Source organism: Panthera onca, chromosome A3, assembly GCF_046562875.1.
Source record: "Panthera onca isolate mPanOnc1 chromosome A3, mPanOnc1 haplotype 2, whole genome shotgun sequence".
NCBI lineage: Eukaryota > Metazoa > Chordata > Mammalia > Carnivora > Felidae > Panthera > Panthera onca.
Window position 1 is genome coordinate 113,049,497 of NC_138341.1, and position 23,651 is coordinate 113,073,147.

Sequence of the window (23,651 nt, forward strand, 5' to 3'; positions counted from 1 at the left end):
ATCAATGTGTAATTCTAGATAAAAACAGCTGTGTAAAGAAGTCTGAAATTTTTCAGTACTTCCAACAATAAAGTCCTCAGCGCTTTTCTCAAAATTTCAAATTCTTAAGTTTTAACCCGTTTCTAGTGACCCTTATTTGCTGGCGACCTATGCACAGCTTTAACCGCTTAGTTAAGTATTCCAAAGCTCATCTTTCCATTGTCCTGTCTTCTCAACAAGTGATTTGGTATACCAGAGGCAGCCCTTGTGTTCATCCTGTCTCTTGGTGGCAGCAAAAATTGTCACAATCAAGATTCCAAATCCTTGGATTTATAAGAGTAGCTCCTAAGATACTAAAGCCTTGCTTTACAACGGCGGACGTCTCAGGAGAAAGCATCCATTTTACTACTCACTAACTTTGACCCTAAAGCCTTGTATCATCACTCACTGTAGGAAATTGGCTGGCCCAGGTATAAGCTATAAGGACTCCTTTTTGCCCCAATTGCTTCAAGGTTGGAATAGGAGCTGTTGAAAGGCTGGCTTCATAAACCCATTTCCTCGACCAAGCCTTGATCACACATGGACATCCAAGGGTAGGGATGGCCTCCTAATTGTGGGTAAAAAGATGGGTCATTTTGTCCACTTGGTTACCGAGAGCTTTATTTATCTCCCTCTGATGGCATAAAAATAGCCATGCACCCCATCTCATTTCAGAGAGGCCAACCCACACAACCACCTCCCACCTCATTTTCCCCCAGACTTCTAATCTTGCTCTTTCTAAGACCCTGACCAGCCCACCAGTCAACCCGTTACCACTGGCCATGAATTACTTTAGATCCATACCTTAGACCATCCCTCCTTCTACAGGAAGGATTTCTCTTGCTCACTGTTGAATTTCGGGCACTTCTAAATCGGGCTATTTTGCAGCGCTTCTGGCTGGTGATAGCACATCATGTAAGCCACTCACAAACTTGGCTTACCTTTTTCCTCCTTGTTAGCTAAACATAGGAATTCTCTGTGGCACCATTAGTGTGCGATGTAGGAGAGGCAGTAAAACACAGCCATCTGAGCCACCTGCTCCTACGGTTTATTTATGCCTTCCAGATCTCCTGAGTCTCCACTTAGACTTTCCGTTTCCACCCAGCATTAAAATGCCCCTCCACAGGGTCAGGTGATACCCCCGTGATGATGGAAAATTCAAATCGCACGAATTTTTTTTTTTAATTATCCTTAAAATTATTATTACTAGTAATTCTGATATTTGGAGTCCGTGAAGTCCTGAATCTCTGGTCTGTGGTTTCTCCTGGCCGTAATTCATGGTGCCTTATTTCCTTGTGCTTTTGTGGTTTGGGGCTCTGATTTATGCATTTTCCTTGGCGCTTCATCTGAATAAATTCGTTGAGTCATGACTTAAAGGTCTACTCCTTCATTTGTTTCTGTCACACAACTTTGTCACTACTACTTTGGGGCAACTTTAACTGAATCATCAGCTTGATTTTTTTTTTTTCAGACCATCCATATGCCATGAATTCTGGCTAAGAAACTATGTGATATGTGAGAGCCAGCTTGAGGTTGTAAATTCCCAGTAGAGATTTTTTTTTTCTGTGTGCTGAGTATCAAGGTTCAAGACCAGACAATTTTCCTCAAAAAAGGCTTGCTAAAGGAGAAGGAAAGTTGTATCTTTTTGTTTTGGGCTTTTTCTGTTTTTTGTTGTTTAAAAGAATGGCTATTCTTTTTTGTTTTGTCTATTTATTTTTGAGAGAGCACGAGTGGGAGTGGGCACAGAGAGAGAAAGGGACAGAGGATCCAAAGCGGGCTCCAAGCTGAGAGCAGCAAGCTCGATGTACAGCTCGAACATGAAATGTGAGATCATGACCTGAGCCAAAGTCAGACGCTCAACCAACTGAGCCACCCAGGCACCCGAGTTGTATGTTTTATCCTTACACAGCATGTGTAACACTTTCAGGACCGAGACTTATGTAGGAGTCTTCTCCTGGACTCCCATTTTTTCAGACCCTGGGCGCTGGCTCCTCTCCCCTGCCTACGCCTGACCCTGGCCAAAGCCATGGAAATCAAGTTCAAGTTCACCTGATTCAGCAAATGCTTTCAAGACAGAAGCCAGTTTCAGTTACTGCCTTCAGAAAAACACCAGGTTTCAGTCAGCCTTAATATTCTTTATGCTTTTGTGGCAAGGTCAAGGATGCGTAAGAAGTTCTTTTGTATACTTTAAGTAAAGTGTTTTAGATATTCTCAATGGGAGGGCTCATCCGGGTTCTTAGACCATTACTCTGACAGAAACAGAGGTCCAGAACCACCAATTTTGTCCAGATCATAAGGTTTGTTGTTATGAGAGGCTGGGCAGAAACACAGAAGGAAGAAGAGAAGAGAAGAGAATTGTCAAAAGAGGAGATTAACACTCAGTGTCTGAAGCCAAAATGCTGAAATGATTGTTTTCTTAAATAAAAGAGAGCCGTGCTGGTCATGCATGGCTCTCTTAAGCAGAACAAAGTGCTGAACTTCTATAGCATTTGCGGGGAGCGTCCTGGGGGAGTCGTGTTGGTTACAGACGTGGAGATGGGTTGATGACCACCTAGAAGTGTAGACCCTGAAGCGAACCCAGCGCTGACTGTCTGACTTTCAAAGCATAATGCTGTCACTGATGATTTGGCTTTCCAAGGTGTCTTCACGGATGCAAGTTGTCCTTGATAGACGAGAAAGGTTAAAAACCTTTCAAGGTATTTACTTGTTAACACGGCTGGAGAACTGTCAGCCTTCTCCTAGGAATGTGGACAGTACTGATTCTCACAAAAGGAGAGAGAACCAGAGGGATGCAAGGTGACAAATGCCAGCGGAGGAACCCCGAGAGGCAATGGGGGAGGAGCAGCCCAGAGGTTAGGAGGGAAACAAAGAAAGAGTGAAGTCACAGCAGCCAACCCAGTTTCCAGGGAGAGGATGAATTGTGGTTGGAAACGCTACCGATACCGAGAGGCAGAGTGAGATGCAAGTTGAGCAACATCCAGGGACCTTTCAGAAAGGAAGTGCACCAGTGACCTTGGCCCAAGCCAGTTCAATGGTACCATAAGCCCAAAAGCAAACTGTAACAAGTTGAGACAGAGACTAGAGAAAGATCCCTGGTAAATGTAGCTACTCTCCCTTTGACAACATTTGGAAGTAAAGGTGGAGAAAGAAAGGAGATATGAGTGGAAGGAAGACAGAAAAAGTAAAATTAGAATTTTACCTCAAAAAGCTCATGTTGGTTGTCATTGGGGGCACACGCCTCGTAGACTTTCAGGGATTAAAAGTCCTTAACTGGGGCGCCTGGGTGGCTCAGCCGGTTGAGTGTCTGACTCTTAATTTTGGCTCAGGTCACGATCTCACGGTTCGGGGGATTGAGCCCCGTGGTGGCGTAGGCGGCCCCTTTGCTGGGTGTGGAGCCTGCTTAAGATTCTCTTTCTGCCTCTCTGCCCCTCCCCCACTTGCTCGCGCTCTCTAAAAAATAAAAGGTCCCTGACAATCATCCAAAAGAACAACAGCATGTAACATTCAAATTCCTTCCTCAATAATCACCGGACAGACCTCCAGCCTCACGACTTGAAGCCTTGGCAGAAACAACTTATTCACACTACAGCAGCTGGTTAGGAAATTCTTCCATAAACGAAGGCATGCTTGTCTACAAGACGCCCACCCACTGCCCTGTGCATCCATCCCACTAACTCTGATCCCCCTCTGAGCCCTCCGCGGCACAGCTGAAGTCCTGGCTCTGCCCAAACGCTTCAACTCTCCCTCAGTGGCCTCAGGACCTTCTCTCCCCATCGTCCGTGGTTTTTCTAGATTCTTCTTGTCACTCCAGTTTTCTCTCCCACAGAGCTGGATCCAGAATGGCACAGATACCTCATCACGCAAAACCCAATCTCTCGCTGTGATTTCCAATGGACAAAAGACAGACAAGGGTGGCAGGTGCATGAATTTTAATAAGGGGTCTTGATAGCAGCCTGAAGATGCTGATCACCAGCACTCAAGGTATTTTTGGCCAGCGATTCTGTTGGCTCCAGTCATTTTTCGTCTCTCTGCCAGAAATGCTTATCCTCATGTAGGACTGGAGGCAGCATGACTGATAATTTAAGCAGTAGAGGTAGGGTTGTTCAGACTTTCTGCAAGAGGGTCTACAGATTCCCATGTTTCCCATGCATCGAAGAGTGTGATGTCTGCCTGGCCAAAAAAAAAAAAAAAAATACAGATAGTTAATTTCCATTTAATACTGGCAATACTAACATAGATCTGAGGAGTCAAGGAGCACAGTCAAAACCTAAAGGGCTGAAATAATTATGTGTGGGGTGCCTGGGTGGCTCAGTCGGTTGAGTGTCCAACTTCGGCTCAGGTCAAGATCTCACCGTTTGTGGGTTCGAGCCCCTCATGGGGCTCTGTGCTAACGGCTCGGAGACCAAAGCCTGCTTCGGATTCTGTGTCTCATTCTCTCTCTGCTCCTCCCCCACCTGTGCTGTGTCTCTCTCTGTCTCTCAGAAATAAATGTAAAAAAAAATTTTTTTTTGAAATACTTATGTGCCACCACTGCCCACCTATTAGAATGACCAAAATCTGGAACACTGACACCAAATGCTGGGAAGAATGTAAAGCAACAGAAACTCTCCTATGCTGCTGATGGGAATGCGAAACCATACGGCCACTTTGAAAGACAGTTTGTCAGTTTCTTATGAAACGAAACATACACTTACCACACAATCCAGCGGTTGTGCTTCTTAGTATTTACCAGAACTTGAAAACTTATGTCTACACAGAAATCTGCACATGAACTGCTTCACTGTGCTTCACACAGGCAGTTTGAAAATCAAGCTCAGAGAAACAAAAGCTTCAGGAGGATAATGGAATTCCAGTGCATCCATAGGGTAGCGGAGCTGATGTTTTCCTGCAGAGGGAGAGAGCTGATATCTTCCTGTAGAGAGAGAGCTGATGTCTCCCTGTAGAGAAAGAGCTGATGTCTTCCTGTAGAGAGAGAGAGAGCTGATGTCTTCCGGTAGAGAGAGAGCTGATGTCTCCCTGTATAGATAGCTGATGTCTTCCTGTAGAGAGAGAGAGCTGAGGTCTTCCTGTAGAGAGAGGGCTGATGTCTCCCTGTAGAGAAAGAGCTGATATCTTCCTGTAGAGAGAGAGAGAGCTGATGTCTTCCGGTAGAGAGAGAGCTGATGTCTCCCTGTATAGATAGCTGATGTCTTCCTGTAGAGAGAGAGAGCTGAGGTCTTCCTGTAGAGAGAGAGCTGATGTCTCCCTGTAGAGAGAGAGCTGATGTCTTCCCGTATAGAGCCACTGTGATGCTTACAGTTGGTGGAACAGCCTATGCTATATATCAGCTAGCTGTGGCTCCATTTCCCAAGAAGCAGCATTGACTTCCGTGTATCATCTCAGCAGGCAGCTGGTTCAATTTCATTCAGATCTCTATGGACCAGTAATCAATAAATAACTAGGTTCTTCTTTGAGGATCAATATTTATTGACTTATACTAACTACCACCAATAAACCAGTCTTCACCATGAAAAAAAAAAATCTGCACATGATGTTTGTAGTTTTATTTATAACTGCCCCAAATTAGAAACAACCAAGATTCCCTTCAGTAGGTGAATGGACAAATAAACTATGGTCTGTCCAGACAAGAGATTATTATTCAGTGATAAAAAGAAATGAGCTATGAAGTCACGAACAGACACGGAGGACTCTTAAATGCACATCAGTGAGTGAAAGAAGCCAATCTGAGAAGGCTCCATAGTGTATGATTTCAACTGTATGACATTTCGGAAAAGGCAAAATAACGGGGGTAATAAAAAGATCAGTGGTTACCAGAGGTTGGGGTAGGAGGCAGATGAAGAGGCAAAGCACAGAGGATTTGGAGGATTTACAGTGAAGTTACTCCATATGATCCTGGAATGATCTATTCATATCATTATACATTTGTCCAAACCCACAGTACAGTACCCAGGGTGAACCCTAAGGTAAAATATGGACTTTGGGTGGGGCGCCTGGGTGGCTCAGTCAGTTGAGCGTCTGACTTCGGCTCAGGTCATGATCTCCAAGTTCATGGGTTTGAGCCCCATGTCAGGCTCTGTGCTGACAGCTGACAGCCTGGAGCCTGCTTCGGATTCTGCGTCTCCCTCTCTCTCTGCCCCTCGCTCATGCTCTGTCTCTCTCTGTCTCAAAAATAAATGACCATTAAAAAAAAATTTTTTTTAAATATGGACTTTGGGTGATAATGATGTGTCAATAGAGTTTATCAGTTGTAACAAATGTACCACTCTGTGAGGGACGTTGATAATAGGGAAGGCTGTGCATGAGTGAAGGTAGAGGATATGTGGGAAATCTCTGTACCTTCTTCTCAAATTTCCTATGAACCTAAAACCGGTCTAAAAGCATAAAGTCTTTTTTTTTTTTTTAAAGAATCCCTTAAGGGGCGCCTGGGTAGCTCAGTCTGTTAAGCATCCGACTTCAGCTCAGGTCATGATCTCATGGCTCGTGAGCTCAAGCCCCGCGTCGGGCTCTGTGCTGACAGCTCAGAGCCTGGAGCGTGTTTCAGATTCTGTGTCTCCCTCTCTCTTTGCCCCTCCCCTGCTTGCACTCTGTCTCTTTCTCTCTCAAAAATAAATAAACGTAAAAAAAATTTTTTTTAAAGAATCCCTTAAAGGCAAACAAACTGTTATGGACATTCATCTACAAGTTTTTGAAACTAAATTTTCATGTCTTTAGATTAAATGCCCAGGGGTGCATTTGCTGGGCAACACAGTTAGTGTATATTTTGTTTTTTAAAAGGAAACTGGAAAACTGTTTTCCAGAGTTGCCATACCACTTAACCTTCTCAGTAGCAATGTGTAAAAGGTCCATGTTCTCTGCCTCCTTGCCAGTGTTTGGTAATGTCACTGCATTTAAATTCAGCGGTTCTAATAATTATGTAGTGGAATACCATATCATCTTTTTTTTTTTAACTTGTTTTATTTTTTACTTTTTTAAATTTACATCCAAATTAGTTAGACAATGATTTCAGGAGTAGATTCCTGGTGCCCCTTACCCAGTTAGCCCATCCCCCCTCCCACAACCCCTCCCGTAACCCTCAGTTTGTTCTCCAGATTTATGAGTCTCTTCTGTTTTGTCCCCCTCCTGGTTTTTATATTATTTTTGTTTCCCTTCCCTCGTGTTCATCTGTTTTGTCTCTTAAAGTCTTCATATGAGTGAAGTCACATGATTTTTGTCTTTCTCTGGCTGACTGATTTCACTTAGCGTAATACCCTCCAGTTCCATCCATGTCGTTGCAAATGGCAAGATTTCATTCTTTTTGATTGCCGAGTAATACTCCATTGTATATATATACCACATCTTCTTTATCCATTCATCCATCGATGGACATTTGGGCTCTTTCCATACTTTGGCTGTTGTTGATAGTGCTGCTATAAACATGGGGGTGCATGTGTCCCTTTGAAACAGTACACCTGTATCCCATGGATAAATGCCTAGTAGTGCAATTGCTGGGTCGTAGGGTAGTTCTATTTTTAGTTTTTTGAGGAACCTCCATACTGTTTTCCAGAGTGGCTGCACCAGCTTGCATTCCCATATCGTATCATCTTAATATGAATATCCCTGATGGCTAACGATGTTGAACATCTTTCCGTGTGCCTATTTGACATCTGTATGCCCTCTTTGATGAATTGTCTTTCTCCTAATTCGATGGCTTGGTTTTTACTGTTTAGTTTTGAGAGTTGTTTCTGTATTCTAGGTACAGGTCCTTTGTCAGATACGTGGCTTGCAAATATTTCTGCAATTTGCCTTTCAGTATATCCTATTCATAGGCCCTCTTGCAGAGTGAACGTTTTGAATTTTGATGAAGTCCAACTTGCTAACTTTTTTTTCCCTTGTGGATTGTGCTTTTCATATCTCAGAACTTTTCATCTAGCCCTAGGCCTGAGAGATTATTCCTATGTTTTCTGCCAGAAGTTTTATACTTTTACGTCTTTTGTTTATTTTTATTTATTTCTTTTTAACTTTTTAAAATGTTTATTCATTTTTGAGAGACAGAGACAGAGACAGAGCACGAGTTGGGGAGGAGCAGAGAGAGAGGGAGACACAGAATCTGAAGCAAGGTCCAGGCTCTGAGCTGTCAGCACAGAGCCTGATGTGGGGCTCGAACCCACAAACCGTGAGATTATGACCTGAGCCGAAGTCAGACACTTAACCAACTGAGCCACCCAGGCGCCTCTACATCTTATGTTTAAATCTATGAGCCATTTTGAGTTAAATTTCGTATAAGATGTGAGGTTTAGATTGAGGTTCTTTCCCCGCCCCTCCGTCTCTTTCTCTCTTTTCTTTCTTTTCTTACAGATGTCTCATTAATCCAGCACCATTTGTTGAAAAAGCTATCTTTCTCCCATTGAATTGCTTTTGCACATTTGTGAAAAATCAGTTGGCTGTACACATGTGGACCTATTCCCGGTTTGCTATTCTGTTCCATTGATCCATATGTCTGTCTCTCCACCAAAATCACACAGTCTTGATTACCTTAGCTATGGAAGTCTTGATATCTGGTAGAATGCTTCCTCTGCCTTTATTCTTTTTGTACAAACTTGTTTTAGCTGGTCTCATTCCTTTGTGGATTTTTCTCCATTGACAAGATATAGACAAAATAATCTTGTCTCTATCTACCAAAAATGCTGCTGGGATTTTGATAGAAATTGTGTCAAGAGTGCCTACCAGTTTGAGGAGAATTGGCATATTTGCTTGTTGAATCTTACACTCTATAAACATAGTATGTCTCTTCATTTATTTAGATCTTCTTTCTTTTATCGACATTCTGTAGTTCTCAGCATACACTTGCTACACATGTTTTATTAGGTATACACCTAAGCATTTTATACTTTTTGGAGTGATTGTGAATGGTACTGTATTTTTAATTTCAGAGTTCACATATTCAATGATAGTATGTAGAAATGCAATTAATGTTTTATGTTTATCTTGTATCCTAGGACCTTACTGAACTGAATTATTAGTTCTAGATTTTTTTTTGTAGCTTCCTTGGGATTTTCTACAGAAGCCATTATGATATCTGCAAATACAGACAGTTTTTATTTTTTTCCTTTCTAACTTGTATGCCTTTATTTCTTTTTCTTGCCTTAATGCATTGGCTAGAACTACTCAGATTTTAAAAGAAATGACCTTTTTTAAAGATTAAGAGAAATTGATCCATACAACTTGGATAGATCTCAAGAGCATAATGCTGTCTTAAAAAGAAAAAAAGCCAATCTCAAAAGATGACGTATGATCCCATTTATATAACATTTTCTAAATGATAAATATTAGGGAGATAAGAAGCGGATTAGTGGTTGCCAAAGGTTAAGGTTAGCGACAGACGGTGGAGGCAGGGAAGAGTCCGTGCCACTGTGAAAGAGTAGCAGGAGAAGGATCTCTATGCTGATAGCATGGGTCTGTATCTTGATAACAGTGGTAGTTACACAATGCTGCAGTTGCAAGAAAATGCCATAGAAGTATGCACACACATTGCAACAATACCAGTCTCCTGGTTTGTGTATTGTATTATGGTTACATAAAATATAATCTTCGGTAGGAAACTGTATGAAAGGTCCGTAGGACCTCTCTTTGTACTATCTTTGCAACCTCCTATGAACCAATAAGTATTTCAAAACAAAAAGTTCAAATAAGTTCAAATAAAAAGTTGATGAGGGTGGGGAGAAAAGGGAACCCTTGTGCACTTGTTGGTGGGAATATAATTGGTGCAGCCACAATGGAAAACAATATTTTCCTCAAAGCGTTACAAACAGAACTATCCTATGATCCAGCAATCCCAGTTCTGGGTATACATCCAAAGGAAATGAAAACAGGATCTCAAAAAGGTATCTGCATTCCCATGTTTACTGCAGCAAAGAGAATCTGGAGGCAGAGAAGCCAGTGAGGAAGTATTTTGGATGGTCTCACCCAGGGCCCAGGGAGCTCTGGTGGGCAGCCTAAGAGTCTCCCCAGATCACACAGGCGTCGAGCATGTGGACGCACACATTACGCAACCCCTGCCTCTGAAGTGAGCTTGGAGATGGGCTGTGCACCAGAGCACGATCCAGATTCCAGACACAACCCTAATGTGTGTGGGTCCCGGGGCAGGAATGCAAATGGAAGCTCATCTATCATATGTCTGCATATTTAACAGTTATGAATAAAGCTAACAAGTGAGATAAACAAAATCTATCCTATGGCCCTTTGTGAAATAGCCCTTCATGGGGTGTCTGGGTGGCTCAGTCGGTCAAAGTGTCTGACTTTGGCTCAGGTCATGATCTCACAGTTTGTGGGGTTCAGCCCCGCGTCAGGCTCTGTGCTGACAGCTCGGAGCCTGGAGCCTGCTTTGGATTCTGTGTCTCCCTCTCTCTCTCTGCCCCTCCCCCCGCCAAAGATAAACATTTTAAAAATTAAAAAAAAAAAAAAAAAAAGATCTTTGAAATAGCCCTTCATAATGACCTGAAAGGGCAGATTTGAATTTGTGATTCTTGGATTCTTCAGAGTTCTGTGCAGGAAGATGGCGGCCTGAGGGGAGCTGGCTCAGTCCACACCCCAGCTCTCCTCTCTCCCATCCCCAACTCTGCCCCACACTGTGAGGACTCTTTCATGCAAGACATGGACAGTGCAGCCTGAACATCCCCAATGGCCCACTGCCCCTGCAAACAAGAGTGTCCTTGACCCTCCTCCTGCCTAAGTTGCACACACAGTGGGCCCCACCTTCCAGGGGTGGAGCTGGGGAAAGCCCATGTGGTCCTTGGAAACAGCACGGGGGTTCTTTGGGAGGGAATTCCACGCCCCAGGTGCTCAAAGCACGGTCTTGGAAGGAGAGGAGGACACGGTCTCTAAATGGATACATCCCACTTGCCCCCATCAACTCTCAGCCCCATAGGGAGTGACTTAATCAGAGGACACCCAGAGTAGGACCAGGATCAGAGGAAGAGGTGTCTCTCTTCCCAGAGTCTAAGAGCAGAAATATTGAACTGAGAGCAAATTATCTCCAAGAGTCAGGATGAACTTATTCTGTCTTCATGTCATGAACCATGCTTTACAGAACATTCCTGGTCTCTGACCTCACTACAGGGAACACAGTTCAGGGGTGAACAACTATATTGGATACATGGGGCCCAGAGAATAGGATTTGAGACCACAAAGCCGGGAAGACACCCAAGTCCTCTAGGTACCCGATCAGAATTCTTGAATGTTCCCCATGGGTTGGTCTTCTCCCTCCCCATGGGTTGAGGCAGGTTTCTGTCTCCCTCAGAGTCTAACACAGCTGGAAGGCACACAGCACATATTCCTTAAATGCTTGAAGAAATCAAGGAGCAATAATAGTAATAGCTAACATTAATTAGGGCTTACGATATACTGGGCACTGTGAGCTACATTATTTCACTTCCTTGTTCCCACAATCCTGAGCTTTGAGATTGTCTGTGGCTCCAACTTCGCAGATGGGGAAGCTGAAGCCTGGAGGGGGATATGAACAGAGTCTGACAGCGGTAAGTGGCAAGGCTGAGGGGACTGAACAACTGAATCCATGACAGAACAGACGAACTGGATAGTGAACTAACTCATTTATAAATGGGTAAAATCATGTGCTTTATCTGTTTTTAGCACTTGGAAACCCTCTGATCTTTAGCGCTGTGGGATCTCCAGGATCAAAAGGCATCTCAGCCAATTTCCCTAGAAACCCAACGATTTGGGCTCTAATCAGCCCATGTCAACCCCCAGCCTTTCACCTCCAGGATGGACCAACTCTCCCGCCCAAGGGTTCTCCCCCTCTCAGGACCTGCTGTGCCTTTAAGTCTCTTGGCTTCCCAGATGTACTTCTCAGTCCACTCCCGACCCAGTAGCCTTTCCTGCAGCTGGTAGATGAGGAACCATCACCCCACTGCTGCGTCCAAGCCCCAGAGATGTCCCTCTGCTACCTCTTAACCCCTATCCTGCCATCCCTCCACCCTCAATCCATTTGGAGCATCATTCCTCATGATTGACGGCCACAAGAAACAGATTTGTGACTTTTAACGGAATGTGGGAGCTAAGGAACCTGAAACAAAGCCATTTCTATCCACGATATCCATTTATATTCCCTCTTTTGCCAGGTTTGGCTTTATGTTCTACTTGCTTGGACATTGGAGGAACGGTCCAGGGCTGTATTCTTTCAACTGTCATTGGTTGGACAGTTAAGTAACGACTAAGGACACAGCACCGTTTACGATTTGAGCAACGAATGAGACTGTCTTCATCACTTTTGCACACCAACCGGCAATGTCTATTCATCCAACACTCTGCTGTTGGGCCCAGGAACAACCATTAAGCAGATGTTAGTATCCCTCAAGTGGCAAGACAAGAGGAGGAACAGGACAGGGGAGAAGGGGAGACAGTTGAGGAAGTAACACTGGACACAGTCCCAAGAAAGGAGAGAAGCGATCTTGAGAGGGGAGGGAACCAAGACAATTGTTTCAACCTTGGGGGATCCAAGGCTTTCAGACATCCCACCCTCTGTCTTCCTATCTCCCAACCTGCTACTCCTAACTTTGGGATCACTTTCTGCCAATGAAGATCCTTCCTTAATGGAGCTTGGGAATGATGAGAAAGGAAATAAACAACTATAAGATTAGGAGATGGAGGATTCATCCACACTTCAACAGACTCAGCTCTTTATCAACAGCCTGGCCCTAACTTCAGCTCAACTAGCCCTGGGTCCAGCCACAATGCAGTCTCCAGTCCTCCTTGACCATATTCACCCAATTCAAATTCAAAACCCCGTCCAATTTGAAGTAGGATGCTGAGCCCTACCCAACTCAATGCCCCTTGAGCCTGAACTCTAAGCCAAACCCAAATTTAATCAAGTCACCAACCTCAATTCTGAGCAGCAGTCATCAGACACCCTGCACTATTCATTACCAACTCCCAGCTTCCGCCCAAGCCCCAGTCTACTCCCAGCACCACCTCCACTCAACCCCAAATCCCATCTCCTCCCCAGCCCTCTCCAAACCATCAGGGAAGCCCGATACCTCACCTCCAGCTCGTCCTAATCTTCCCCCTACCACTCCAACCGCAAGGTCTTTCTCCCCATCACAACTCATCATCAGCTTCTAATCTAATGTCCTAAAGCCCCCAACAAGTCCCCAGTCTGCACCCAACCCATCACCCCTAAGCCGTCTCCCAGGTCCCACCAGAATACTACCCTGCCCTTAAGTGTCAGATGCTCCAAATAGCTACCATCCCACCACCTTGGCAAAAAAAAAGAATCAGGGAAAAATGTGGATGTGAGCTGATCATGGGGAAACCTCCCAAAGCCGCATCAGATGAGGAAAAGCTTCGTGCTGCCCGCAGTGAAGAGGAGAGGAAAGTGAAAAGTTCATGACCACGATCCCAGACACTTGAGAGGGACCCAAGCTACCTGAGACCACTGGTTCCATGGCCAGAAGGATGAGAAGAAACAGAAGTAACTTCATGGCTGGCAGGTCACAGGAGAAGGAGGTGGCTGTGCTGCAGGGGATAGAAATAGAGTTCTGTGCAGCGGGGATGATTCTCGCTTTTATTGGCAGGGTTGTGGGCAGTGAATTCTAGCAGGAGAGGATTTATATGAGATCAGCCAGGCCAAAGGACAGTGTGTAGCAGATTTCGTGGCAAAGCACGAGATGAGAGTGTGGGAAACTGGCCAGCACCCGTGCCAATAGTGGGAGGAGACGGGCAAATTAGAGCCTCTTAAGCCTTTCAAGACCAAAAGAACTAATTAATGAATGCATAAACATACATCAAGAAATTCCTAATTAAAAAAAGTACTTATTCTCAGCTTTCTAACAAAAGGATACATAGGCGTATCTTTCCGAGCCTTGACCTCGCCAATCTGGTTCCCAGTTCAGGGCTTTAGCTTTGTTATTTGTTCTCCCTTGAGACCTTCCATGGCTGGCTCCTGTTTATCATTCAGCCTCATCTGGAAGGTCACCTCCTGGACAGGCCTTTCCTAGTCACCCTAGATATCGGCACTCCCACCTACAGTGGCTCTGGATCGTCAGCCCTTGGTGCACCACCTGCACGGATGTATCCGTTCTTTTCAATTCTGTTTTACATGCTTTATCTTTGTCTCTTCCATTCGAATGTCAGAAATGTGCCTTGTAACCCCACCGCTCATAACCTCCCCTGGACTAGAATATTAATTCAACTGTTTTAACAGGTATTCTCTCCGAACAAGGATTCCAAAAGACAGACATTGACTTCTTTCTCATGGAAAAGTCTGGGCAAGGAGTTCAGTGTAGCAGCTTCCTGATTCAGCAGAGAGCAAGGGTCCCCCTGGCTTGATGTTCTGCCATCCTCCACAGGCAGCTTCATTTGATGACCTGAGAGGGCTGCTCCAGTCCCCGCTGCAGCCATCCGGGGGAGGAGAAAGAAGGAAATGAAGTGCATACCTTTGCCTTTAAGGGACACCACTCAGAATCTGCACACACGGCTTCCACTCCAGTACATTGGCCAGAACTTACTCACAGGGGCACACCTACCTGCAGGGTAGAATGGAAATATTTTCCTTATTCTAGGGCAACCATGGCTAGCTAACATTCGGGGGTAGTCTTACTAAGAAAAAGGGAAGGACAGATATTGGGGGAGGAGCTAGCAACCTCTGACACACCCAACACATCGCAGGAACTTCATAAATACCTGTGGTCCGAATAAATAACATACCTTGACCTATAAGAAGTGATCTAATGGGGAAGCAACCCAAGTCCTTCCAGGGTGTAGAGAAAGTGCGTGGACTGTATCCCTTCAGCCCAGCATCTCAGGAAGCTGAATAAGGACTGGACCTCAGGCAGAACTTCAGAAACTATGACAGGAGAAGAAGAACGAAGAGAATTCTAGAATCCAAGAATACCAGGATTGGAGAACAGGTTTTGATGTCACACAGATTTGAAATTGAGGATTGGCCCTGACATTCGGTACCTGTTGGCCTTGAGCAAGGTAAATTTCCTGAGTATCCTATGATCAAATACAAATCGTAACTACACCTGGTTTAATTAAGTGGGATAACTTGCGTAAATTGCTTAACCAAGTACCTGACACCTCGTAGGTGCTGAATAATCATTAACTATTATTATGTCGGTTTTCATTATCATTATTCTTGCATCCTCATATTTATTATATTTCTTTTCCTCCGAACTGGAAATCATAAGCCTCCAACTCACGTCCGACAAAATTGAGACTTGGTCCGGTGACGGGAACTGCTCAGGCGCTTCCTGGATGGAAAGAAGGATGGACAACGGAAAGCCAATTTCCACAGAGGAAGGTAGGAGAAAAGTCAGTCGACAGTCGCGGTTGTGAACGTTTGAGACAGAAGGGGAGACCCGGATGGAAACAGGCAGGCACCACATCATCACGTGGGGGCCTTCATTAATTGTTTTTAATGTTTATTTATTTTTGAGAGAGAGAAAGTGGGGGGAAGGGACAGAGAGTGAGAGAGACACACAGAATCCGAAGCAGGCTCCAGGCTCTGAGCTGTCAGCACAGAGCCCGACGCGGGGCTCAGACTCACGTGAGATCATGACCTGAGCTGACGTCAAGAGTTGGATGCTTAACCGACTGGGCCTCCCAGGCACCCCCATGCGGGGCCTTCGATGTCATGCTCAGGGCTTGGGAATCCAGCCTGTGCACAACAGGGAATAGTTAGATCTTTTAGAGACGACTGTGGGGGCATGGTCAGATTTTTTTTTTTCTTTTTTTTTTTTTTTTTTTTTGCCTCGAAGAATCATTCCAGCAGCCCATATTGAAGATAATTGCCAGGGTAGAGTCAAGCAAGCGAAGACTACCAAGGAGGCTCTTTCTCCCTCCGGGGAGAAATTACAAGGCCTCATTGTAGCCAGAAAAGCATAAACAACACAGGGTGTAAAAGGAGAGAACATCCAGCAAGTGCAGCGGGGACCCAGGCGTTCCTCCTGGTCCGGGGCTGGGAACTGGGCAGCCTGCGTGTCCTTGAGAATGTTATTCAGCCGCTACAGGACTCAGCACGGGGGACGAGACGGCCTTGCAGGATGTTGACAAGCCTGTATCCTGAAGTTAATCTCCTGACTGTAGTGCCTCGGGAAAAGTAATTAACTCTGAACCTGTGCCCTTGGCTATACGATGCAGGTAACAATGGCGCTTGTTCTGTAGGTTGTTAGCGAGGACCAAATGAGTGAACAGGCACAAAGCTTTTGGTGAATACACGTAAGGCCCCTGACACTTACCCACCACAATAGAAGTATCTGCTGTCATTATTGTAACAGACCACAAGGTCCACCCTGGAGATTCCAGGCCCCTTCTTAGTACAGTTCTTTGCAATATTTCATAAGCCCCTTTATGAAGCCTCCTAGACAGATTGGCAAGAAGCACTGGGACCGTTCAGAGAAACAGCCTTGACTGAGCTAAGGAGAAATGGAAAGAGATAGGTTCATTGCTACAGCACATCTATACTTGGGCATCTGAGTTTATATTTGCACTGCATTTTGTTCATATGTACTTGTGCGTACGTGTAAATTTGTGCATAGCTGTGCATGCTCAGATTTTGTGTATTTTGTGTATAATTTGCGTGCCTGAGTTCTTTGTGTGTGTTCTGTGTATGTGAGTGCTTGAATGTTCTATGTGTGAGAATGTTTATAGTCGGATGCTGTTTGTGCACAGATGTGTAATTGGTGGGTGAGTGGGTGTTTGTGTATTTTTGAGTACGTGCGTGCATGTGGATTTGTTCTCAGATCATCAAGTGCCAGGACCTAGAGCTCTGTCAGTTAAGCTCCATTTTCCCCTTGAACCCCTACATTCTCTGGCTCCGGAACGTGACTGTTGTATGGTGATCTTCTCTGTTAAGGTGGGAAACCAGGCCGAGGCTAAGGGAAGTGGGAAGCAAGGGGCAGGGGCTGTAAGTGCGGCCAGCAAGCAGAAGCCACTGTGGGAGAAGAGGCCAAGAGACAGGGGAAGAGGCAGGCCTTGGTCAGAGAGCCAACGTGGCCCCTGGGAACTGTGTGGTAGCTTCCGGAACCGCCCCGAAGAGAACAGACTGTAGCCTGGGCCTTTGTAATGCCTCCCACACAGTACAGGCTGGCCTGACCAGTTCTCTAAGACCTGTACCACCCACCCCCTGAAATCTGCAAAGTTGCATTTCTCAGCTCCTGAAAGGCCACCCAGTCCCCGAAGCCACAGTGGGGCAGGGGGCAGGAAGTGCTAGGGACCAAGTTCCCAGAGGGTCCCACACAGCCTAGGTACTTTTACTTGAGCTCAGCTGGTCCTCCCTCGAACCTGTGAGGTTAATCATACGACAAGAAGGTAGAAAAAACGAGAACCAATAAAATCACAGCCTTTTACAGGCTTCTTTGACTTCCATGGATTCACGTCTCTGGTATATCCCCCAACTGCATCCTGCTTCAAGCCGTGTTCCATGAAACAGATGCTAGTGAGCGTGTTTCTTCTAAAATTCTTTAATGCGTTCATAGTCACATACCAGTTCTGAATACTCCACGACACTCAAGCCTCAGGAAATGCTTTATTTCTGTATACGTATGTTATTTTATTTTTTTAATGTTATTTTTGAGAGAGAGAGAGAGAGAGAGAGAGAGAGAGAGAGAACACGCACAAGCAGGGGAGGGGCAGAGAGAGAGGGAGACACAGAATCTGAAGCAGGCTCCAAGCTCCAGGCTCTGAGCACAGAGCCCTATGCGGGGCTCGAACTCACAAACTGTGAGATCATGACCGGAACCAAAGCCAGACACTTAACCGATTGAGCCACCCAGGTGCCCCATCGGTGTATGCATTTTAAATTCAGCTCCAAGATACCACTTGCGAAGCTGGTGAGATGTCCAATGGCAGTTGTCGTTGGGGTTTCCTGCCTTCCTCCACTTGATCCTACTAGGACCCCATGATTTTGGTAAATGAGGAGGAACTTGATCCTTACTCGATGATGATGATCTTCATTTCTCTTGCTTCTCGTGCTCAAGGTATTGCTGATGAATTCCGCTAACCGTTCATTGAGCGGCTCTGGGCACTGGAGAACTGTTCCTCACCTGGGCTGTCATACCCAACATGGAGGCAAAGGCTGCTGGTCCCAGGACCACAGCCATGGTGGCTGTCTCCACAGTGATGACCTCCATGCTGGCAATCCTGTCCAAACACTTATCACCTCAGGGTGTTTTATCAAACACCCTTGGAGCCGAACCCCCATCTTTTCTCCTGGTTGTGTGGAGATTCAACACCTCCAAATGGCAGGCAACTCCTCTCCTGAACTTGAAGCTAAACTCTTCATCCCATTCCTCCAATCTAGCCGCCCTCCTTGTGCCTGGGCCTCTCTAATAAAGATGGGGGGAGTGGAGAGCAATCTTCAGGGCAGCCCCTGAATCTCTCTCTCTCTCTCTCTCTCTCTCTCTCACACACACACACACACACACGCACACACACACATACTTTCTTCAGTTCCCCAGTAGCAAAAGAAGGCCAAGATTTAGAACATAAAATCCTGGCTCCCCTTCCAATAACTAGGCAGAAAAAAAAATGATCTTTTCACTCTCTATGCTGATGGCTGGTCAAGTAAAATGGAGGAAAAAAAAATTATCAGGCAATTGCTACATTGAATTCTTAATATATCACCCTGCCACAATGTCTGCTCCAAAAATATTAAGTACATTTGTATAACTGATCTCATTAATATGTAATGATTTTGCTTTTAAGGCAAAGCATGACGTCCACAAGGCCTCCAGACATTCAGAGAAGACACCGCCTGACTCACGCAAGTGTATATTTCAGTTTGCTCGGCCATAATGGAAGCATCCACCAATGACCATCACAGCGATGGGTGATGTAACTGTAGCCACCCCTGCTAAGTGTCTCATCTTATAATCTCAATACGTATCTCTAGTAATATTCCGTGGTTATTGAGTATCAAACATTGATACTATTCCAAGGTGAAGCTATGCCCTAAAGAGGAAGTGCTCGTGTACCATTCCCGCTATTTTAAGCCAAACAGAGATCTCATTAAGTCAAAACTGTTCAACTAATATTGCTTGAATACTCGATTTGTGCTAGATTCTGCTCTGAGATACAGAAAATAAATCAGCCGCGGTCTTCATGGGGCTGACAGTCTATTATGAACACACACTCTGAGCAAATATAAGTACAGGTGTGGTGGGTGCAGAATCCAGGTGGCAAGGCCAGGACTAGGGGGAGGTGAGGGAGGTGCCCAGGAGGCACTCATATGACCCTGAGACTGAGGGCCCCTGACGGGTTGCACCTTAGGCACCTCCCCCTCCTCCCCCTAGTCGTGGCCCTGGCAGGTCTGAAGCCACTGTAGGAGAAGTCCAGGCAAGGCTCCAGATGTCCAGTGCCAGGACGGCTATGCTTCTGGTAAGATCCTGGAAGATTATTTCTGCTGCCCACTGTCCCTTGGTCCTTCCAAGCCCAGTTCAATTGTCGGGACTTCTAATCAGTTCTATGAGCTACATGGCATCCTGACAAGAAATGTCCTTTCTGCTTAAGTCGGTCCCTGATGAACTCAAGCCATTACATCCAGTGACAAATTTAAGGTGCGTCATCATCAAATATGTTGAGGAACGTTGCTGTATTCCATAAAGAACCCTTGTGACATTGGGCGCCAGGATGTGGGACAATCGGACATGGCAGAGAGATGAAAAGATCAGTGGCAAAACTCAAGGTAGGAGGTCTGGGGTGGGAGAAAGAGGGAGGATGCCAAGGAGGGACTGAGCCGAGGGCGTAGCCCTGAAAACAGATTGAACACTAATCGAGTATTCAATCAATATTAGTTGAACAATTTTGACTTAATGAGATATATGCTTGACTTACAGGGCCCCTCCCCCTCCAAAGAACCAAGGGGCGATGATGGCAGACCTGTCATGAGAAGTGAACAGGAGGGCATCCTGTCTTTTTTATTTTTTAATTCAAGTTAGTTAACATACAGTGTACTCTTGGCCTCAGGAGTAGAACCCAGTGATTCATCTCTTACATATGACACCCAGTGCTCATTCCAAAGAGTGGGAGGGCATCCCAAGTCTTCCTGGGAATCGAACGTGTGCTAGATTCTGTCCTGGGTGCTTCCTACCTGTGATTTCATTTAATCTAATGACACCCCTGTGCCTTGGGTGGGATGGATCTTCACTTTAGAGATGAGAAAATAAAACAGAGAGGGTTAAATGGCCTGCCCAGCGTCATGCAGCAGATATGTGACTCAAGGACTTGAACCCAGATCTTCGGATCCTGAATCCAGTGTTCCAAACTGTTTGACACGTCTGGTGATACTTAGACACTGAGGCTGGAGGTTTTCATGAAAAAAAAAAGGTGTGCTGGGGATGACTGAGTCAAGCCATAAGGCTGAGGCCAATTTTAGTGTATGAAGGGACTGAATGGTAAGTAGGTGATGCTGAACAGAGCTTCCCAAGTCAGAATAAAGAATCAAATCCTTTTTGATTAATCAGATAAGTAGCAAGGGCTGGGAACACTTGAGACCATGACCCAAATCATGGGGCTGGTAATGGGAAAATCCCCACTGTCTCAGTTCGGGATCAGTCTTAGAAAAAGACTAGCCCACAGTTCAAGATCATGTGGCCCCCACTGGGAGGAAAGGAAAAAGATGAAGTGGGAACCCATGTGGGGCCTGATACCTGCTCTCTGCAGGTGGAAGAAAACTATGAGACACAATCCAGGACTCCCTAACGGGGTAGAACTGGGGGTGGCATCAGGGGAGAGCAGACACAGCCTTTTGGGCTGAAAGTAGAGAAAACGAAGCAGCGGGCTAAGAATGGGTTCTCATGGGGCGCCTGGGTGGCTCAGTTGGTTGAGCGTCCGACTTCGGCTCAGGTCACGATCTCGCGGTCCGCGATTCGAACCCCGCGTCGAGTTCGAACCCCGCGTCGGGCTCTGGGCTGATGGCTCGGAGCCCGGAGCCTGCTTCTGATTCTGTGTCTCCCTCTCTCTCTGCCCCTCCCCCGTTCATGCTCTGTCTCCCTCTGTCTCAAAAATAAATAAACGTTAAAAAAAAAAATTTAAAGAATGGGTTCTCATGTTCATCACAGATTCTTGCCTGCCTCCTCGACTTACCCTGAAACACCCCGAGATTCGGCCCCCAAACCTGCCGTAGCCTGTATCTCGACTCTAAAGCTACACTGTCCAGCACGATAACCACTACCCACATTTAGCTATATAGATTAGATTGGATTCAGTATTCAGTTCCCCAGTTACACTAGCCACATTTTTTTTTCATGTCCTCATCGAGCTTACTGATTGTGGGGGGTGGGGGGGAGGATATAAATAACAAATCACGTAATACGTACTTGTGGAATGATTTAAAAATCAAATGCTCTCTGTTTGCATTACTGTCCCCCTCCCCCCCACCCCCACCTCCCCACCCCACCCCCCCACCGCGTTGACTTTATACGTACTCACGTACCTTTAGAAAACATAGCATTGGTTGATGTTTGGGTTTCTATTTCAGGGGACGTCTTTCTTTTTTTCACTCCACAATATGTCTTGCAGCGTTAGGTAGACTGACATCCTCCTTTTTAAGTGATACGTAGTGGTCATCGGTATGCATACTTCGTTTCCGGGCTAATGGGCATTTAGAATGTTCTGGGGCTTTCCTTTTGCATTACAAACAAGGATGCAACAGGCGCCTCCAGCCACTCACTCGCCACATCTCAAATGGTCAATAGCCACACGTGGCTAGTAGCTACCATATTGGACACCGCAGAGCTGGGATGTTTCCATCATTATAGAAAATTCTCCTGGCAGTGCTGACTCTAGAAAACAGGAGTCAAATGGGTAGAATGAACACTCCTTATCTGCATCATCTGGGATGAACTGTGGGCCAGCAGGCTAGGCGCTAGGTGCCAAACAGACTAACCTACTGGTCTTCCCTGTTCTGTCTCACCTGCACGCACACCTCCCTTTGTTCTTGATTTGTAAGTTCAATGAGGCGGACCTACCAGACACAAATGGGACAGTCGAGAATGATTTAGTAGAGCTGTGGGCTCCGATGACGTTGGGCTCAAAGTCTGGCGAGATGGGCCAGACTGCAGAAGTTACTCCAGGCTTCCGGTTGGCTTCAAGGATCTAGTTTTGACAGGTACATGCTTGGGGTTGACACAACACTTAGTCTCATCATTGCATAACAGGTAGAATACTTCGCTGTCTTTACACGTTGTTCTGCACCTTCCTAACTTTTTCCAGCAGTGCCTGGCTGAAATTAAAAGGGAAGGAGAGGACGGGGTCAGTCCTGAAATAAAGCAGAGGGCTGGGCAAGGGGGAAGGCACCCCAGCAGAGAAGACAGTAGTAAGGAAATAAGGAGATGTGCGGGGAGGAGTATTGGCCATTTTCCTTTCTTCTCCCATTTGTGTCATCCGTCACAACCCGGAAGTCCTCCCCAGGAGGCAGCTTCCCCTCCCTGGCCAACTCCTTTGGGGGAGGCAGGAGCCTTCCCCCGCCCCACACTAGGTTTTGTCTCCCTCATAATACAATGTAACCAGGTACCCAGTATCAGTTACTTTTTCCCTTTGCCCTCAGTCCCCTCTCTGACCCTATCAATGAAACAGGACAGGAGTCTGAAATACACCCATCTAGACATCTGCAAGTTTTCTAGGGCATCTGCAAAACTCCCAAGAATGTAACACTCCCTCCTCCACAACATCCTGGGCCTTTTTGTGCGTCTTAACCAGCCTAGATAATTAGCTGCTCTGGGGGACCCACAGCCTAGAGTGGCCCAGATAAATTAAAATTGCCTGAGAACGGTATCAGAATCCTCAATCAGAAATTCAGGAACCATTTTCATGGAGGCAACAATAGCTCGAAATTCAAATCCCCCCGATGTTCTTAGAAAAGTGCCCATTTCCTCCATATTCCACACCCGAATCTCTCTCCTCCATGTACCCTCTGCCCAGATCATCATGTTCCACTTCTCCAAAGCACACCAGAGAAGATCAGAGTAGTCAAATAATAACACTGGAAAGATCAGCTGGTACGAGAGAACTCAAATTTTCCCCTGGCTACAGAGATCACCCAGAGGCCTCCAAGGAGGCTGCCATTCTCCTAGTCCAGGCTGTTAGAGCCCCCAGAATTCCCTGAACATGACCCACTCCCGCTTGGGAGAGATCCTATTTACCTTGGGTAACCTGGGCCAGGAGCAGGCTAACAGTCAAAACCAGGAGAATACGCTTCATGAACGCTGAGGGCTCAGGGGGAGATTAGGAGGCTTAGAGGCTTCTGGGCTGGCAAGACACGCAGAGGTCTGCATTCTGGGCAGTCCAGACGGGTATTTATTGCCCCGAGGAGCATGGCAGAGCCATGATCAGTGAACCAGAAAGGGAACAGTCCCTTAAGATTAGACAAGCAGACAAGTCATCAACCACACTGGTTGAATGGCCACCGGATACCCCACCCTTGTCTAAACCTCCAGGGGAGGCTGGGACAGGGGGAAGAGACGTTAACAAAGAGAAGACACAGCCTTACCTTTGAGGAGGTTTGCAATATAACTGGGGAGCCAAGAAGGGGAAAAAATGTTTTCGCTAGTCATTCAGTTCTGGTAAAAGAAAAGAAAGGGCAGGGAGACCGAAAAGGAGTGATACTTCTGTGTCCCTTGGGTTCTCTCCAGCAATAAGAA

The 23,651-nt window shown here is 45.9% G+C and overlaps 2 protein-coding genes across 2 annotated transcripts; both read right to left on the reverse strand.

Moving 5' to 3' along the window:
* Positions 1 to 3,932: 3,932 nt before the first annotated feature.
* On the reverse strand, positions 3,933 to 13,672 carry LOC132666626 (beta-defensin 119). The gene is made up of 2 exons (XM_060614641.3): positions 13,436 to 13,672; positions 3,933 to 4,188 (listed from the first exon to the last, which is right to left on the reverse strand). Exons 1-2 carry the CDS (start codon positions 13,488 to 13,490, stop codon positions 3,995 to 3,997), a joined length of 249 nt encoding a protein of 82 aa, XP_060470624.1. The 5' UTR covers positions 13,491 to 13,672; the 3' UTR covers positions 3,933 to 3,994.
* Positions 13,673 to 22,031: 8,359 nt separating this feature from the next.
* Positions 22,032 to 23,211, reverse strand: LOC132666634 (beta-defensin 121-like). The gene is made up of 2 exons (XM_060614649.2): positions 23,154 to 23,211; positions 22,032 to 22,234 (listed from the first exon to the last, which is right to left on the reverse strand). The coding sequence occupies exons 1-2, from the start codon at positions 23,209 to 23,211 to the stop codon at positions 22,077 to 22,079; spliced, it is 216 nt and encodes a 71-aa protein (XP_060470632.2). The 3' UTR covers positions 22,032 to 22,076.
* Positions 23,212 to 23,651: the final 440 nt, after the last annotated feature.